Below are 19,215 nucleotides of genomic sequence, written 5' to 3'. Positions count from 1 at the left end.
AAACATTCATCAAGATCTCGACACAAAAATATTATGACTTTTGCTTTTTCTTGTGATGAAGAGATATCATTTTCTTTAATGGTCTCGTTTAGACCCAATGACTCAAGATGCATTTCTACATCAAGAGTCCATGACATATAATTTTTTCCTGTAATGTCGAGCGCAACAAATTCGAGTTTTGCCAAATTTGACATGGTGGTATTAAAAAAATAACAATGCATTTTATTAGTTAAGTTATATTAATATGACAATAAAAAAGTAACAGATAAATTATAAATACAATTATTCTTAAAAATAAAGAAAAAACATGAGGCAAATATTCTCCGATAAATACAAGACTAGTGAGTATAATAACCAAAATAATTATACAAAATAACCTTGAAAGAACCATCTTCTTTTTATTCGAAAATTCGAAAATTTTGATGAAGAAAATTTTTAGGGAGGAAGAGTGAGTTTGGAGTCATTGAATGTGTTTGTGAAATCATATTTATAGAGTAAAAATTAGTCGTTTATGTCCGTTTATGACCGTTAAAAAATAAAAAAATAAATGTATGTATATGTAAACTTTATGGTAATAATATGATGTATATAAAGTTAATCATATTTAAATAATTATGTACAGTTTTGATATGTTGCACACCTACCGTGCACACCTATGTGAGCACCGATGAGGTGTCACTCACCCATTGAATGCACAATTTTTCTATATTTCATCACATCCATGGGTGATTGACACCTCATTGGTGCTCACATAGGTGTGCACGATATATCAGCTTGCCGGATTTGTTCAACTCATCAAGTAACGATTCTTGGTAGTTAGTCGCATTCTATGTTTATTATCCATTATTCTCAGTTTTTCAGTTAGTTCAAAGTTATGTTGCTTCCTGTTGACAGAACGAGCCATGCATCTTTGGTGTTTGTGAAATTGCTCGTGTAGAAGTTTTAAAACAAGTAGTGATCTACGCTACTGTGAGTGCTTCCATTGTGATCAAAGCATCGACAAACATACCACGCTTCATGGGGTCTTCCCATGGCATTGGTTAGACTGGAACTATTTCGTGGTGAGGCTGAATCCCAATGTTGAGAAATTAACAAGGGCTAAACTACGTGGCATTAATTTGTTTGAGAGAAGCCTTTCTTGTAGACACTAAGGATTGAGTTGGATCCATCCCGAATATAGGCCTACCCCAGGCAGTATTAGTTGTCCAATTCAATTAAAATACATGAACCTAAAGAAAAAAATAAAAATAAAGGATGAAGATATGAATCCATGTAGCCAGTTTCCGGTACCATGATCACAGTCTACTTCCATAATTGGATTGAATTTGTTGATGGCAAAAGCACTTTCAAGTGAGTTTTGGCTTCAAGAAATAAAGAAGCGGAATCGAAAGAAAAGCTAGGCAGAATGGCGTAGGGGCGGAGAGAAGTCTGCAGCCATAGCAGCGGGGATGGAAGTCTGTTTTTTATTATTATTATTATTATGATCTAAAATGTAACAGTCTTTATGTTTAGATTCTTCCATCGCATGATCACCTGACTGAAAGAATCCTGTACAATACACTAGCTAGAAAATAATATGCTAATTTCACCAATCAATCATTAACAAGCTAGCATAGCCAGCCATACAAGCTACTGTCCTTTGGTTACATCCTTGGCCGTGTTTCATACCCTGCTTTTCCTTGATAACTGGGACCAACTAGCTTAAAAATAATTCAGTCTGCAGCAGCACATAAAAGTTTGTCTCCTATCTTGCCTCTATCATTGTAATGGTGATTTCGTTTGCTGAATTAGCTGTATTTGTGCTAGTTGAACTCTGAGCAATAGTAACTTCTCTTTCAGTGAAAAAACCTGGTTGCTTGGCTTCAGGAAGGACTACTTCGTTGCTCAACATAAAAACTGCAGTAAACATGCTCGGCCTGTCTTCTGGTCTCTTTTGCACGCATAACAGACCAACATGGATTATCCTTAGCATTTCAGAGATGTAGGATGGTTCAGCTAAACAAGGATCCACTAGTTCCAGCGACCTCCCTTCTTTATAGAGTGTCCATGCCTGTAAATATTGTTTAAGACAGTTATATATTTTTTTCCACATATTAACTATTAATTGTTTTTAGCTGTTATTAAACACTCAAATTTTAACGATGATAGATCTAAGTGACAACCCTTACATGTCCAATAAGGTTGAGATTGTCATCATCGTGAGAAAATCCCCTGTTTCTCATTCCACTTACAATTTCTATCACTAGGACCCCAAAGCTATATACATCTGATTTTGTGGAGAACAAGCCATCTATCGCATATTCTGGGGACATATACCCACTACAATAAAGAATTAATATTAATATAAAGTCACAAACAATGGTAGGTTAGAAGTGACACGTGGAGTTTTTGAGATACTTACTATGTTCCAACAACTCGTCGTGTCTTAGCTCCAGTCTCATTCTCTAGAAAACTTCTAGCCATACCAAAGTCTGATATCTTAGGGTTCATGTCTGAATCTAGCAATACATTGCTAGGTTTGAGGTCTCGATGTATGACTCTCAATTGGGAATCTTGATGAAGATACAGCAGTCCCCTAGCAATGCCATTGATAACACTGAAGCGCTTTTTCCAATCAAGTAACATGCTTTTTGTTTGGTCTGTTCAAAAAATTCGACAGTCAGTATTTTCTGTTGATTGCATGAATATCGTGAATAAGTTCAATAGCCCAACATTCACTGGCTATAGGAGATGAACTGCCAATTTGCCCATCATATGAACCTCATATTTATATGTTAGATTGGTATTCATTGTGCTAGCATTAGAGTACTCGATATGTCCAGTAAATAATCACCGACGGCTATGCATGATTGAAATGAATAATGTTTAAGCACATAAATTAATTGTTTCAGGTTATAGTCGTTTCTGTAATTCTCATGCAATCTGATCATAGATATGAGCATACAAAATTGGAGTGCTCACCAAATAAAATCATGTCCAGGCTTTTATTAGGCATATATTCATAGATCAACATTTTTTCCTCTCCATTGATGCAGCCGCCGATAAGCCTGACGAGATTTCGATGTTGAAGTTTGCCAATAAAGATTATTTCATTTTTGAATTCATCTAGTCCTTGCATGGAGTCCTTGGATAACCGTTTCACTGCAATTTCTTGTCCACCTTCCAGCATGCCCTAAGCCACCAGCTTGTTCATGTAAGGTAGTGATTTTCTAAGTTACATTTGGATTTGCGGAAAGTATTTGAAGAAAAAAATCGAAATGATTCCGTATAAGATAGGTTTGAAATTCAGTTTTAGGACTCAAAAGTATGTAATATCCTGACAAATAAATTGCTTTATTATTATTGATATGAAGTCCTTAGTTCCAAATCCATCAATGCAAATACAGCCTCACTGAATTTGAAGTAATTACAGAACTTTAACAACTTTCATTCCTTTTCCAAAAATGAAATTTCCTGTAGAAGTTTTACTATTTAAGAAGCTAAGTTTTTTTAGACACATTGACTTGATCATCTTTGCAAAAGGTTCATTACTTCACTTGAGAACATCGTTATCTTTAGCTCTACTACATCGTGTTTTCATTAAAACATTTCTTGCCATTTGAAAGCCTATTTCTTATATTACACGACTCTCTTCCATCTTTGGTCGAGCGAGATTTACTCATCACATATTTTTCCCTTTGCCATTATTAAAACAATAGTGATTTTAAAATGATAAAAATGTCATCTTCATCTTATGCAGTTTCGTATAACTGCATATAGAGGTGAACCAGTAATACCTTATAAACCGGCCCAAATCCACCCTCCCCGAGCTTGTTGTTAATTGAAAAGTGATCTGTAGCTTCCAAAATAGTTGATAGATCAAATAATGGCAGCTCCGAGTTCTGCTCATGACTTCCAAAATGTTGGCCTGCAAAAGGAAAAATGTCAAGATGCCATTCAAAATGGAAGCTAGGTAAGTAATTGAGTATGCTCATTATTTCAAATCTCCTACTGGATATTTTTCTTTGCTTCCTAATTATTATATTCCTTGAGCATAAACTCTTTTCTTACCCTTCATTCTAAGGTTTTGATAACTCAACCGCTTCCGGATATATAGAAAGAGGCCCGTGCCAATAAGAATTATAATCATCACTGATGTCAAACTCACTGCAACTGTTGTATATTTCTTCTTTCCTTCAGATTCAGCAACATTTTCTGTCCAATTAAAAAGGCAATACTTCATTATAAAATATCGGCACTCAATTTTTTTGTTAATATCTATTGAAAATCCAACATTTAGGAAAAAAAATCTCGTCTTTTTGTTATCAGATTATTTTTGTTAGAGGTACTTTAGACAAAAAACAAAAGTTTAAATGGCAAATGTAATTTATTCACGACAGCATTGAGATATTTCTTGATCACCATATATATTTTTGTTTGAGATTCTCCCCTGTATAAAACTGATAAGTTGTCTGTATACTGGGATGTTATAATGCTCAGAAATTCGCTTCTTTTTATTTATTGTGTGAATCAGAAGTTGAAGCAAATGAGGAAAGCATCGAACTTTGTTCATCCTAAGTATTACCTGCCTCTGAAGAAGACATTCTGATGTAAATATCATCTCCATTCTCAGGTTGGTCTTTCATGTCAATCAAGTCTCCAAACCAAAGAAGGCACCCGGTGCCTTTGCTTCGATCTAACTTTGTGCATGCCATACAAGAGCAGTCCTTTAAGCATTCTGCTTTGCAGTCTTCTAGTGCCAAAACATCGATGTAACGCGAATTTCTTGAGTCCGGCAATTTAATGCCAGGATATTTCAAGAATATATCTCCTTGACAACTCAAGTTATTTCGCCGAACGCATCCATTCGACCTATCTGATCTAGCCCACCCTTCTTGGTCTTTGGGCACAAATCTGTCCAGGCATCTACAAAATGGAGTGTTAGTGCTACACTTACCATATGCACCACATAACTTGTATTGATCACAACTATCTACTGGTAAGTAGGTAAATTTCACCCAATTTTGAGCTCCATCAACCCAAGTCCAACGTTGTTGATAACCACTCTCATCGACTACAGCTATCGTAACTGATTTATCGATAATTTCTTGGAAAACATATACCTCCTTCTCATTCATTACTAAATGAATCTTGTATGTTGCTTCTCCTGTCTCATTCGGTCCCCCACTGAAGCCAAATCCATTCCAAGGACCATTTCTAGACCAAATTTCTGTACCATTTTTTAGTAGTACTTGTGGGTATCCTGTTGGATCCACGTGAGTACTAAAATCTCCAAGAGCAGGGTCATCATTGCTTTTCCATGACATTAAGTAAGTTTCGATACCTGTTACATAGTTCATTCCAATCTTCATTCCAGGTAAACCTGTATCAGTCGGATGATCAAAACTCTGCCAGAGGAAATTCTCTGGCCTTTCATCATTCGCATCTCTTACGACTAAATTTCCGGAGTCCAGTAACTGTGCAATTGGGTTTTGTACAGACCTTGACGATTTTGAAGACCACACTGTTGCTCCATTGGTGTCATTCAGTAGCACCAAGAGTCCAGGTTCGATAACCTTTAACACACCTCCTGCCCCTGTTAATGGTGCTTCTCTGTTGACAACCCAAACAACTCTCCTAACTTTGATATTCCTGTACCATAGACCCACGTATTGATTTGTTAACTTTCCTGTTCTGAAAAATCCCAATTCGAATACTCCATCAGACGATACCATGGTCTCGCCATCTCTAATCATCTGACTAGTTGTTATCGTATTAGTCACACCAAAAGTGGCCGGAATAATGAAAAGGAACGCCAAAGCCAGGCCTTTTTGTAAAATTTCCATCGCTGCAGCTGCAGCTAGTACAGACGGAGTAAGAGTTCAAACAAGTTGTTTATTTGACCAAGCTAATTGAATTGCTTATGTTAAAGCAAACTCGGTCAAAGTTTTAGAGTGAAATTTATGATATACATGTGTCTTTTTTCTTCAATATTTTATTAGGATTTTTGTGTGGAAAAATATTTTTCTAAAACGATGGCTGGAGCCAATCTCCAGAATGGACCTGGAGATGATTATTTTTCTAGGCTTAAAATCCTTGGTCACGATGGTTACAATTATATTATTTAATCATGACTAAGAATGTAAACGAACCGAATCGATTTAAATATTATTTCATGAGTTTGTAGAGTCAACAAGATAAAAATGATTTGGTGTGAGAGTTTGCAAAATATTGATAATTAAAATGGGAAATGATAGCAATAACGTTGTTGCAACATATATTTTCCGTCATCTATAGTTATACATAGATAAATCGATAGATATATATATATACACCAAATTAATATAAACTTCACTTGAGAAGAAAGATTCACTATTCAATTTTTTTTGGGAAATTGCACTTTGCGATTACGATATTTATGTTGGCAAATTTCAGTTTTAGTCCCGCAACTTCAGATTTTTTGTTTTTTTAATGAGAGTGTTAATATGACACTACACATGTCACTACCACATCAACGCTAAATTTGTGTCATATTATTGCCACAACGGAAAAATTAGTAAAATTACAAAAAAAAAAAAAACTCAAAGATAACACACTAAAACCAAAATTTGACAATATAGATGACAAAAATCGCAAAGAAACAAACACATATGATAAAAACAATTTTTTCTTATTTTTTAATTAAAAAAAGATGCATGATCACTGATTCACCGTGTGAGGCATCCACCACCTACAAATTCTACAACTGAGTGTGGCCATTCCAAAATAACGTTATGCAGTAGAGTTACTATCCGACCGCCACATTACCAGAAAACTTAAGCCGACAGAAATTATGTTTTGCACCTAACATCGATATACCTGTTTAGCACCAAACGTTCTGCAACACCACCCGGGTTGACCACGATTATAGTAACAAATGATTTGTCAATGGTTTCCTGGAGTTAGCGAACCTCCTCCTGATTCATCACAAGCCTAAACATGTACATAGGAATATGAAAATCATTTGGTCCCCCGCTAAAAGTAACTCCATTCCAAGGTCCTATTCTAGACCGTATTTTTGAACCTTCTTTCAGGAGAATCTGTGGATATCATTATTAGTATTTTTGTATCATTATTAAATATCTTTGTAGTTATTTGTATTTATAATTACAATAAAAAAAGAGCACCTATTGAAGATAAAATACAAGTCAATACATTTTTTTCGGTAATTTCAATAAACAAAAGTATATTTATCCATTCAACAAAACAACACATGTTTTTCTTTTTAAAAAAACGATTTATCCTCGTAAAAAAATTCTTATATATGAAGCATGTGTTAAAAGTACAAATTTACGGTAAAAAATAAAAATCTCAAATTCACAAAATATATCAAATTAAACACTTTATAAAATTTTCTCTCTACTCAATTGTAATTTTCTTCACAAATTGAGAGACCTATTTATAGAATTTCTTTGGAAATAATTCAAAAATAAATACATCATTACATACATCATCACACACTAATTTTCAATTTTACAACTCTTATTTTCAACATTCAACTTTTTATTTTCAACATTCAACATTCTTATTTTCAACACTCCCCCTTGTGATGATGATCATGATAAAATGATTGTCTTCATTACGTGTTTTTATATTGCCTCGTTAAAAACCTTACTAGGAAAAACTCATTGGGATAAAAACTATAGTAAGGGAAAAATAGTGCAGTCACGTAAACTCCTCCTCATGTTAACACGAACGATTCTTCAAAAATTTCGTTGATTGCGCACCCAATGTTATATATATGCTTTCTGAATATTGTCGTAGGAAGTGCCTTTATGAAGAGATCTGATGAGTTTTCACTTGATTGAATGTAACGAATATCAATATCTTTATTCTTCTCAAGCTCTTGGGTGAATGCGAAGAACTTAGGAAGAATATGTTATGTCGCTTTTTATGTATCTTTCTTTCATTTGAGCAACATATGCATCATTATCTTCATATAGTGTCACGAACTTCTTGTCGAATGATAATCCGCATGAGGTTTGGATATGTTCGGTCATTGATTTTAGCCACACACATTTACGGCTTGCTTCATGCAGTGAAATAATCTCGCCGTGATTTGATGAAGTTGTTATGAGTGTTTGTTTCTATGAACGCCAAGAAATTGCAGTGCCTCCACGAGTAAATACATATCCGATTTGGGAACGTGTCTTGTGTGGATCAAATAAATACACAGCATCGGCATAACCAATTATGCTTTGATTGGTATATATTTTGAATACAAAAGTCCCAAGTTTGTCGTTCCTCGTAGATAACGGAATATATGTTTAATTTCGTTCCATTGTCTTTTTGTTGGATATGAGCTAAATTTTGCCAATAAATTTATAGCAAAATATATATCAGGTTTTGTACAATTTGCAAGATACATAAGGATACCGATAGCACTTAGATGTGATACTTCTAGACCAAGAATAACTTCATCATCTTCACATGGGTGGAATGGATCATTTTCTGTGTTTAACGATCTAACAACCATTGGAGTACTTAAAAGATTTGATTTATCCATATTAAAAAGTTTAAGGACCTTTTGTACAATTTGATTGGTGAAAAAATATTTCATATTCTCTGTGTTCAATTCGCAAATCCAGACCATACTTTGTTTTTCCAAGTTCCTTCATTTCAAATTCTTTCTTCAATTATGACACAACTTATTGAATTTTCTTATTCGTTCCAATGATGTTTAAATCATCAGTATATACAACAATAATTACACATCCGGATGTTGTTTTCTTAATGAAAATGCAATGGCATATTGAATTGTTTACATATCTATTTTTCATTAAGTGACCCAGTTGCTTTAATCCATATAATGATCTTTGCAATTTCACAGAATAACGTTCTCTGGGTTTTGAACTTTGTGCTTCAGGCATCTTAAATCCTTCAGGGATTTTCATATATATGTATATTACTATCGAGTGATTCGTATATAAGTAAGCTGTGACAACATCCATAAGACGCATTTATAGATTTTAAGATATAGCCAAACTAATCAAATACTGAAACGTAATTGCATCCATAACAGGAGAATACGTTTCTTCATAATCAATTTCAGGCATTTGAGAAAAACTTTGTGCAACAAGTCTAGCTTTATATCTTACTATTTCATTTTTCTCATTTCGCTTTCGAATAAAAACCATTTGTACCCAACATGCTTTACACTTTCAGGTGTAAGGATGCTACGTTTATTTAGCTAATCCAATTCAACCTAGATGACATTTTTTCATTTTATCCAGTCCTGTCGATTTTTACATTCACCAAAAGATTTTGGTTCATGATCTTCATTGTCATTTATGATGTCAAATGCTACATTGTAAGAAAATATCTCATCAATTTTTTTTATATCTTTTCGGTTCCATATTTTTCAGTATTAATATAATTGAATAATGGATAGAGATTTCACGATTCTCATCAGTTCGTGGTTCCGACGGAATATTTTCATCATCATGTATTTCTACTGGAATATTATTTTCTATTTTTTGTCATTGTGTTTCTCTATACTTTTTCTTTTTCGAGGATTTTTATCATTTGAACCGATCGGTCTTCCACGCTTCAAGCGTTTAATAACATCATGAGTGTTTTCAATTTGTTTATTTGTAATTTCAATTCGAGAAGGGGCATTTACAATATGTAATATGATTTAGTTACCCTTTTTGTATCTGCAAATGCTTCTAGTATTTGATTTGATATTCTTTGCAAGTGCACAATTTGTTGTACATCTTTTTCACATTGTTCGGTTCTTGGATCCAGATGTAACCATGATGATGTATACCATGTAATTTCTTTTTCGATATTTTTTTTTCTTCCCTTAACATTGGGAAGATTTCCTCATTAAAATGACAATCAGCAAAAAGTGCTGTAAACATGTCGCATGTCTGAGGTTCAAGATATCGAATTATTGATGGGCTATCATAACCAACATAAATTCCGATCTTTCTTTGAGGCTCCATTTTTGTTCGTTGAGGTGGTGCAATAGGCACATATACCATACATCCAAAAATTCTCAAATGAGAAATATCTGGTTCTTTACCAAATGCAAGCTGCAATGTGGCGTATTTATGATATGCACTTGGTCTGATGCGAATTAATGCAGCAACATGTAAAATTGCATGTCCCAATATAGAAATGGAGAGTGTTTTCATAATCATTGGTCTAGCAATCAGTTGTAGATGTTTAATCAATGATTTAACTAATCCATTTTGTGTATGTACATGAGCAACATGATGCTCAACAGTGATTCTCATTGACATACAATAATCATTGAAAGTCTGGGAAGTAAATTCACCAGCATTATCAAGTCTAATTTTTTTGATTGTATGATCAGGAAATTGATTCCACAGTGTTATTATTTGAGCAAGTAATCTTGCAAATGCCACATTCCGGATTGATAATAAACATACATGTGACCATCTGCTAGAGACATTGATCAATACCATAAAATATCTAAATGGTCCACATGATGTATGAATTGGTCCACAAATATCACCCTGAAAACGTTCAAGAAACACGAGTGATTCAGTTTGGATTTTAGCTGGTGATGGTCTTATAATAAGTTTTCCAAGAGAACATGTTTTGTATTGAAACTTATTATTTTGAAAGATCTTCAGGTCTTTCAGCGGATGAACATGTGTATTTTCTATAATTTTTTGTGTCATTGTTGAACCATGATGTCATAATCGATCATGCCAATTGATCAATATTGAAGAGTTATCAACTACCATGTTTGATTCAATATGACTTATATATGTACAATGTAATTCAGTTGGGAGCATTGGTAGTTTTTGAACTACATATTTTTTCCCTGATTTATATGTAGTCAAACACATATAACTCTCATTTCATTCATTTATTGTCTAAGTATCATACCCATAAAAATATATGTCATTAAAACTCAATAAATTTTTTTCGATTGTAGTGAATACAAATCATCATTTATCAAAAATTTTGTACCATTAGGTAACAAAAAATGTGCTTTACCACAACCTTTTATCAAGTCTACATGACTTGATATTGTATTCACCATTATTTTTGTTGGTTTTAGTTCCAAGAAATATCTTTTATCTCGGAGAATAGTGTGCGTTGTACTACTATCAGGTATGCAAAATTCCTTGTGATTAGTTCCTTGTTTAGCTTTGTTTATAGTATTTTTCCATATTTGAACTTCAAAAAAATATGCAATGAAAAAATCACTGACAATACATATGTAATTTATTGAAAAATATAATGCATATCATAATTGTACAATAAAACATTATCATATGAGTACATGCAAAATAAATTATTTTACATTTATATTCCACCAATATATTGTTCATTATCAGAGAAATCATTAAGAAAATATGCAGCATCAATATTTTTCATTTCTATTCCACCAGCATATTGATCATTTCCAGAGAAAACATTCAAAAAATCTGAAGCATCAAAATGAGTTGAATCACTCAAACGGTCAATACGTTCAGTGAAGTTGGTCTCTTTTTCTTTCTCCTTTATCGATTATTTATAGAGCTTGCAAAGATGCTCGGGGGCTCAACAAATACGAGACCAATGTCCTGGATTGTCACATCTAAAACAAAAACTTTCTAATCGTTTTGAGTGATTTTCATTAACACTCATGTTCTCATGACGCCTTTTCAGTGGGTGGTTCGTGACGCCTTTTGAGATGAGTTATAGAAATAACTATCTTGATTGTTTTGAAAACCACGGCCGCGACCACGACCACGACCAAAACCTTGTCTCTGAATTTGATTTTTGTTTCCAGGTTTAAATTCATTTTTACTTACATCATTTAATTCTGGAAATGTTGTTGATGCAGTGGGTCGGGACTGATGATTTCTCATTAGCAACTCGTTGTTATTTTCCACCACAAGAAGACAGGCGATAAGTTCATAATATCTCGCAAATCCACGCACTCTATATTGTTGTTGTAGAGTTATATTTGATGCGTTAAACATGAAAAATATTTTTTCAAGCATTTCCGATTTCGTAACCTCATGTCCACAATTTTTTAATTGCGAGATTATTCGATACATCATCGAATTGTAATCATTGAATTTCTTAAAATCTTGAAATCTTAACATATTTCATTCATCATGGGCGGTCGGAAGTATAACTTCCCTTATATGTTCAAATCTTTCTTTTAATCCTTTCCACAGAGCCATGAGATCTTTTTCGATGAGATATTCACATTTTAAACATTCATCAAGATCTCGACACAAAAATATTATGACTTTTGCTTTTTCTTGTGATGAAGAGATATCATTTTCTTTAATGGTCTCGTTTAGACCCAATGACTCAAGATGCATTTCTACATCAAGAGTCCATGACATATAATTTTTTCCTGTAATGTCGAGCGCAACAAATTCGAGTTTTGCCAAATTTGACATGGTGGTATTAAAAAAATAACAATGCATTTTATTAGTTAAGTTATATTAATATGACAATAAAAAAGTAACAGATAAATTATAAATACAATTATTCTTAAAAATAAAGAAAAAACATGAGGCAAATATTCTCCGATAAATACAAGACTAGTGAGTATAATAACCAAAATAATTATACAAAATAACCTTGAAAGAACCATCTTCTTTTTATTCGAAAATTCGAAAATTTTGATGAAGAAAATTTTTAGGGAGGAAGAGTGAGTTTGGAGTCATTGAATGTGTTTGTGAAATCATATTTATAGAGTAAAAATTAGTCGTTTATGTCCGTTTATGACCGTTAAAAAATAAAAAAATAAATGTATGTATATGTAAACTTTATGGTAATAATATGATGTATATAAAGTTAATCATATTTAAATAATTATGTACAGTTTTGATATGTTGCACACCTACCGTGCACACCTATGTGAGCACCGATGAGGTGTCACTCACCCATTGAATGCACAATTTTTCTATATTTCATCACATCCATGGGTGATTGACACCTCATTGGTGCTCACATAGGTGTGCACGATATATCAGCTTGCCGGATTTGTTCAACTCATCAAGTAACGATTCTTGGTAGTTAGTCGCATTCTATGTTTATTATCCATTATTCTCAGTTTTTCAGTTAGTTCAAAGTTATGTTGCTTCCTGTTGACAGAACGAGCCATGCATCTTTGGTGTTTGTGAAATTGCTCGTGTAGAAGTTTTAAAACAAGTAGTGATCTACGCTACTGTGAGTGCTTCCATTGTGATCAAAGCATCGACAAACATACCACGCTTCATGGGGTCTTCCCATGGCATTGGTTAGACTGGAACTATTTCGTGGTGAGGCTGAATCCCAATGTTGAGAAATTAACAAGGGCTAAACTACGTGGCATTAATTTGTTTGAGAGAAGCCTTTCTTGTAGACACTAAGGATTGAGTTGGATCCATCCCGAATATAGGCCTACCCCAGGCAGTATTAGTTGTCCAATTCAATTAAAATACATGAACCTAAAGAAAAAAATAAAAATAAAGGATGAAGATATGAATCCATGTAGCCAGTTTCCGGTACCATGATCACAGTCTACTTCCATAATTGGATTGAATTTGTTGATGGCAAAAGCACTTTCAAGTGAGTTTTGGCTTCAAGAAATAAAGAAGCGGAATCGAAAGAAAAGCTAGGCAGAATGGCGTAGGGGCGGAGAGAAGTCTGCAGCCATAGCAGCGGGGATGGAAGTCTGTTTTTTATTATTATTATTATTATGATCTAAAATGTAACAGTCTTTATGTTTAGATTCTTCCATCGCATGATCACCTGACTGAAAGAATCCTGTACAATACACTAGCTAGAAAATAATATGCTAATTTCACCAATCAATCATTAACAAGCTAGCATAGCCAGCCATACAAGCTACTGTCCTTTGGTTACATCCTTGGCCGTGTTTCATACCCTGCTTTTCCTTGATAACTGGGACCAACTAGCTTAAAAATAATTCAGTCTGCAGCAGCACATAAAAGTTTGTCTCCTATCTTGCCTCTATCATTGTAATGGTGATTTCGTTTGCTGAATTAGCTGTATTTGTGCTAGTTGAACTCTGAGCAATAGTAACTTCTCTTTCAGTGAAAAAACCTGGTTGCTTGGCTTCAGGAAGGACTACTTCGTTGCTCAACATAAAAACTGCAGTAAACATGCTCGGCCTGTCTTCTGGTCTCTTTTGCACGCATAACAGACCAACATGGATTATCCTTAGCATTTCAGAGATGTAGGATGGTTCAGCTAAACAAGGATCCACTAGTTCCAGCGACCTCCCTTCTTTATAGAGTGTCCATGCCTGTAAATATTGTTTAAGACAGTTATATATTTTTTTCCACATATTAACTATTAATTGTTTTTAGCTGTTATTAAACACTCAAATTTTAACGATGATAGATCTAAGTGACAACCCTTACATGTCCAATAAGGTTGAGATTGTCATCATCGTGAGAAAATCCCCTGTTTCTCATTCCACTTACAATTTCTATCACTAGGACCCCAAAGCTATATACATCTGATTTTGTGGAGAACAAGCCATCTATCGCATATTCTGGGGACATATACCCACTACAATAAAGAATTAATATTAATATAAAGTCACAAACAATGGTAGGTTAGAAGTGACACGTGGAGTTTTTGAGATACTTACTATGTTCCAACAACTCGTCGTGTCTTAGCTCCAGTCTCATTCTCTAGAAAACTTCTAGCCATACCAAAGTCTGATATCTTAGGGTTCATGTCTGAATCTAGCAATACATTGCTAGGTTTGAGGTCTCGATGTATGACTCTCAATTGGGAATCTTGATGAAGATACAGCAGTCCCCTAGCAATGCCATTGATAACACTGAAGCGCTTTTTCCAATCAAGTAACATGCTTTTTGTTTGGTCTGTTCAAAAAATTCGACAGTCAGTATTTTCTGTTGATTGCATGAATATCGTGAATAAGTTCAATAGCCCAACATTCACTGGCTATAGGAGATGAACTGCCAATTTGCCCATCATATGAACCTCATATTTATATGTTAGATTGGTATTCATTGTGCTAGCATTAGAGTACTCGATATGTCCAGTAAATAATCACCGACGGCTATGCATGATTGAAATGAATAATGTTTAAGCACATAAATTAATTGTTTCAGGTTATAGTCGTTTCTGTAATTCTCATGCAATCTGATCATAGATATGAGCATACAAAATTGGAGTGCTCACCAAATAAAATCATGTCCAGGCTTTTATTAGGCATATATTCATAGATCAACATTTTTTCCTCTCCATTGATGCAGCCGCCGATAAGCCTGACGAGATTTCGATGTTGAAGTTTGCCAATAAAGATTATTTCATTTTTGAATTCATCTAGTCCTTGCATGGAGTCCTTGGATAACCGTTTCACTGCAATTTCTTGTCCACCTTCCAGCATGCCCTAAGCCACCAGCTTGTTCATGTAAGGTAGTGATTTTCTAAGTTACATTTGGATTTGCGGAAAGTATTTGAAGAAAAAAATCGAAATGATTCCGTATAAGATAGGTTTGAAATTCAGTTTTAGGACTCAAAAGTATGTAATATCCTGACAAATAAATTGCTTTATTATTATTGATATGAAGTCCTTAGTTCCAAATCCATCAATGCAAATACAGCCTCACTGAATTTGAAGTAATTACAGAACTTTAACAACTTTCATTCCTTTTCCAAAAATGAAATTTCCTGTAGAAGTTTTACTATTTAAGAAGCTAAGTTTTTTTAGACACATTGACTTGATCATCTTTGCAAAAGGTTCATTACTTCACTTGAGAACATCGTTATCTTTAGCTCTACTACATCGTGTTTTCATTAAAACATTTCTTGCCATTTGAAAGCCTATTTCTTATATTACACGACTCTCTTCCATCTTTGGTCGAGCGAGATTTACTCATCACATATTTTTCCCTTTGCCATTATTAAAACAATAGTGATTTTAAAATGATAAAAATGTCATCTTCATCTTATGCAGTTTCGTATAACTGCATATAGAGGTGAACCAGTAATACCTTATAAACCGGCCCAAATCCACCCTCCCCGAGCTTGTTGTTAATTGAAAAGTGATCTGTAGCTTCCAAAATAGTTGATAGATCAAATAATGGCAGCTCCGAGTTCTGCTCATGACTTCCAAAATGTTGGCCTGCAAAAGGAAAAATGTCAAGATGCCATTCAAAATGGAAGCTAGGTAAGTAATTGAGTATGCTCATTATTTCAAATCTCCTACTGGATATTTTTCTTTGCTTCCTAATTATTATATTCCTTGAGCATAAACTCTTTTCTTACCCTTCATTCTAAGGTTTTGATAACTCAACCGCTTCCGGATATATAGAAAGAGGCCCGTGCCAATAAGAATTATAATCATCACTGATGTCAAACTCACTGCAACTGTTGTATATTTCTTCTTTCCTTCAGATTCAGCAACATTTTCTGTCCAATTAAAAAGGCAATACTTCATTATAAAATATCGGCACTCAATTTTTTTGTTAATATCTATTGAAAATCCAACATTTAGGAAAAAAAATCTCGTCTTTTTGTTATCAGATTATTTTTGTTAGAGGTACTTTAGACAAAAAACAAAAGTTTAAATGGCAAATGTAATTTATTCACGACAGCATTGAGATATTTCTTGATCACCATATATATTTTTGTTTGAGATTCTCCCCTGTATAAAACTGATAAGTTGTCTGTATACTGGGATGTTATAATGCTCAGAAATTCGCTTCTTTTTATTTATTGTGTGAATCAGAAGTTGAAGCAAATGAGGAAAGCATCGAACTTTGTTCATCCTAAGTATTACCTGCCTCTGAAGAAGACATTCTGATGTAAATATCATCTCCATTCTCAGGTTGGTCTTTCATGTCAATCAAGTCTCCAAACCAAAGAAGGCACCCGGTGCCTTTGCTTCGATCTAACTTTGTGCATGCCATACAAGAGCAGTCCTTTAAGCATTCTGCTTTGCAGTCTTCTAGTGCCAAAACATCGATGTAACGCGAATTTCTTGAGTCCGGCAATTTAATGCCAGGATATTTCAAGAATATATCTCCTTGACAACTCAAGTTATTTCGCCGAACGCATCCATTCGACCTATCTGATCTAGCCCACCCTTCTTGGTCTTTGGGCACAAATCTGTCCAGGCATCTACAAAATGGAGTGTTAGTGCTACACTTACCATATGCACCACATAACTTGTATTGATCACAACTATCTACTGGTAAGTAGGTAAATTTCACCCAATTTTGAGCTCCATCAACCCAAGTCCAACGTTGTTGATAACCACTCTCATCGACTACAGCTATCGTAACTGATTTATCGATAATTTCTTGGAAAACATATACCTCCTTCTCATTCATTACTAAATGAATCTTGTATGTTGCTTCTCCTGTCTCATTCGGTCCCCCACTGAAGCCAAATCCATTCCAAGGACCATTTCTAGACCAAATTTCTGTACCATTTTTTAGTAGTACTTGTGGGTATCCTGTTGGATCCACGTGAGTACTAAAATCTCCAAGAGCAGGGTCATCATTGCTTTTCCATGACATTAAGTAAGTTTCGATACCTGTTACATAGTTCATTCCAATCTTCATTCCAGGTAAACCTGTATCAGTCGGATGATCAAAACTCTGCCAGAGGAAATTCTCTGGCCTTTCATCATTCGCATCTCTTACGACTAAATTTCCGGAGTCCAGTAACTGTGCAATTGGGTTTTGTACAGACCTTGACGATTTTGAAGACCACACTGTTGCTCCATTGGTGTCATTCAGTAGCACCAAGAGTCCAGGTTCGATAACCTTTAACACACCTCCTGCCCCTGTTAATGGTGCTTCTCTGTTGACAACCCAAACAACTCTCCTAACTTTGATATTCCTGTACCATAGACCCACGTATTGATTTGTTAACTTTCCTGTTCTGAAAAATCCCAATTCGAATACTCCATCAGACGATACCATGGTCTCGCCATCTCTAATCATCTGACTAGTTGTTATCGTATTAGTCGCACCAAAAGTGGCCGGAATAATGAAAAGGAACGCCAAAGCCAGGCCTTTTTGTAAAATTTCCATCGCTGCAGCTGCAGCTAGTACAGACGGAGTAAGAGTTCAAACAAGTTGTTTATTTGACCAAGCTAATTGAATTGCTTATGTTAAAGCATACTCGGTCAAAGTTTTAGAGTGAAATTTATGATATACATGTGTCTTTTTTCTTCAATATTTTATTAGGATTTTTGTGTGGAAAAATATTTTTCTAAAACGATGGCTGGAGCCAATCTCCAGAATGGACCTGGAGATGATTATTTTTCTAGGCTTAAAATCCTTGGTCATGATGGTTACAATTATATTATTTTAGTGGTATTAAGGAGCGTAAACAAACCGAATCGATTCGAATATTATTTCATAGTTGGTTGAGCCAGCAAGATAAAAATGATTTGGTGTGAGTGTTTGCAAAATATTGATAATTAAAATGGGAAATTGTAGCAATAATGTTATGGATAATTAATATATTTTTAACAGTTGCAACATATATTTTCCGTCATCTATATTTATGAATAGATAAATCGATATATATATATATATATATATATTATATATAACATAAATATAAATATATGTCTTCTAATTGTGAATTTTTCAGTATATTCTTATTCATTTAATGTAGCAAATTAAATCAATAATTTTTTTTGATGGATTCTTTTATAATTTATTGTATATTTAAATGACTTTGGATATTAATGCATATTGAATTTATCAATTTACCCATAATTTTTCTTTGTTGCTAACTAAAATTAGTGTATTTCTTAATATTCATATCTTATTTTTTCTTTTATTTTATAAATTAATTTAAGTAATAATTAAATAAATAGTTAATTAATAATTTAGTGATTTCATTTATGATTCATTATGTAGTATGGTAATATTTTAGATAATAATGTTTTTAAAATTAAAGTTATATATTTTGTTATCAATTTTCAATTGCGTTCTAAACATAATACAAAGTTTGGTTATATTAGCATTATTCTATTACGAAATCATCGTATATAATATATTGATTTGTTATCTTGTTTAATTGTTCTTTTCAACATATTAATTAATTTCTAATTGTATGTGATGAAATTAAATACATAAATTTTTTTTTCTCTTTTATACATATTAATTAATTTATCATTATATATGATGAATTTATATATATATATAAATTTTTTCACATTTCAAAATAACAAAATTGTTATTTAATATTACTCACTTATTAAAT

General features: G+C 33.6%; 2 protein-coding genes and 2 long non-coding RNA genes across 12 annotated transcripts; 2 read left to right on the top strand and 2 right to left on the bottom strand.

Annotated features, from left to right (window-relative positions):
• The first annotated feature begins 769 nt into the window (after window positions 1-769).
• On the top strand, window positions 770-4,744 carry LOC142518456 (uncharacterized). Of its 2 annotated transcripts, none has more exons than XR_012813553.1 (4): window positions 770-812; window positions 3,036-3,198; window positions 3,873-3,952; window positions 4,613-4,744. It is a non-coding gene; the product is annotated as an uncharacterized LOC142518456 (long non-coding RNA). The 2 variants fall into 2 exon arrangements; XR_012813552.1 differs by having other exon boundaries at window positions 4,514-4,647.
• On the bottom strand, window positions 1,560-5,921 carry LOC142518455 (G-type lectin S-receptor-like serine/threonine-protein kinase SD1-1). 4 transcript variants are annotated; one of them, XM_075621241.1, is made up of 8 exons: window positions 5,103-5,242; window positions 4,565-4,905; window positions 4,051-4,194; window positions 3,777-3,907; window positions 2,962-3,172; window positions 2,402-2,639; window positions 2,169-2,319; window positions 1,560-2,050 (listed from the first exon to the last, which is right to left on the bottom strand). In XM_075621241.1, exons 1-8 carry the CDS (start codon window positions 5,111-5,113, stop codon window positions 1,745-1,747), a joined length of 1,533 nt encoding a protein of 510 aa, XP_075477356.1. In that variant the 5' UTR covers window positions 5,114-5,242; the 3' UTR covers window positions 1,560-1,744. The 4 variants fall into 4 exon arrangements, with proteins under 4 accessions (XP_075477356.1, XP_075477353.1, XP_075477354.1 ...); XM_075621238.1 differs by having other exon boundaries at window positions 4,565-5,919; XM_075621239.1 differs by lacking the exon at window positions 4,051-4,194 and having other exon boundaries at window positions 4,565-5,919.
• A 7,052-nt stretch (window positions 5,922-12,973) lies between these two features.
• LOC142518242 (uncharacterized) lies at window positions 12,974-16,948 on the top strand. 2 transcript variants are annotated; one of them, XR_012813491.1, is made up of 4 exons: window positions 12,974-13,016; window positions 15,240-15,402; window positions 16,077-16,156; window positions 16,817-16,948. It is a non-coding gene; the product is annotated as an uncharacterized LOC142518242 (long non-coding RNA). The 2 variants fall into 2 exon arrangements; XR_012813490.1 differs by having other exon boundaries at window positions 16,718-16,851.
• On the bottom strand, window positions 13,764-18,234 carry LOC142518241 (G-type lectin S-receptor-like serine/threonine-protein kinase SD1-1). 4 transcript variants are annotated; one of them, XM_075620990.1, is made up of 8 exons: window positions 17,307-17,446; window positions 16,769-17,109; window positions 16,255-16,398; window positions 15,981-16,111; window positions 15,166-15,376; window positions 14,606-14,843; window positions 14,373-14,523; window positions 13,764-14,254 (listed from the first exon to the last, which is right to left on the bottom strand). In XM_075620990.1, the coding sequence occupies exons 1-8, from the start codon at window positions 17,315-17,317 to the stop codon at window positions 13,949-13,951; spliced, it is 1,533 nt and encodes a 510-aa protein (XP_075477105.1). In that variant the 5' UTR covers window positions 17,318-17,446; the 3' UTR covers window positions 13,764-13,948. The 4 variants fall into 4 exon arrangements, with proteins under 4 accessions (XP_075477105.1, XP_075477102.1, XP_075477103.1 ...); XM_075620987.1 differs by having other exon boundaries at window positions 16,769-18,228; XM_075620988.1 differs by lacking the exon at window positions 16,255-16,398 and having other exon boundaries at window positions 16,769-18,231.
• Between the last annotated feature and the right edge of the window lie 981 nt (window positions 18,235-19,215).

This window comes from Primulina tabacum, chromosome 11, assembly GCF_025594145.1.
Source record: "Primulina tabacum isolate GXHZ01 chromosome 11, ASM2559414v2, whole genome shotgun sequence".
NCBI lineage: Eukaryota > Viridiplantae > Streptophyta > Magnoliopsida > Lamiales > Gesneriaceae > Primulina > Primulina tabacum.
The sequence above is the reverse complement of the archived record's forward strand: the minus strand, read 5'-3'. Positions and strand labels throughout refer to the sequence as shown.

Bases quoted from the DNA above. Each gene is read 5' to 3' on its own strand.
- LOC142518241 (XM_075620987.1), bottom strand. From the start codon at position 18,029: ATGGAAATTTTACAAAAAGGCCTGGCTTTGGCGTTCCTTTTCATTATT. The intron at 15,377-15,980 runs GTATTACTGGTT...CTGGTGGCTTAG, and splicing joins GATTTGGGCCGGTTTATAAG to GGCATGCTGGAAGGTGGACA. The intron at 14,844-15,165 runs GTGAGCACTCCA...TTTTTTGAACAG, and splicing joins CCTGGACATGATTTTATTTG to ACCAAACAAAAAGCATGTTA.
- LOC142518455 (XM_075621238.1), bottom strand. From the start codon at position 5,825: ATGGAAATTTTACAAAAAGGCCTGGCTTTGGCGTTCCTTTTCATTATT. The intron at 3,908-4,050 runs GTAAGAAAAGAG...TTCCTTTTGCAG, and splicing joins TCAAAACCTTAGAATGAAGG to GCCAACATTTTGGAAGTCAT. The intron at 2,640-2,961 runs GTGAGCACTCCA...TTTTTTGAACAG, and splicing joins CCTGGACATGATTTTATTTG to ACCAAACAAAAAGCATGTTA.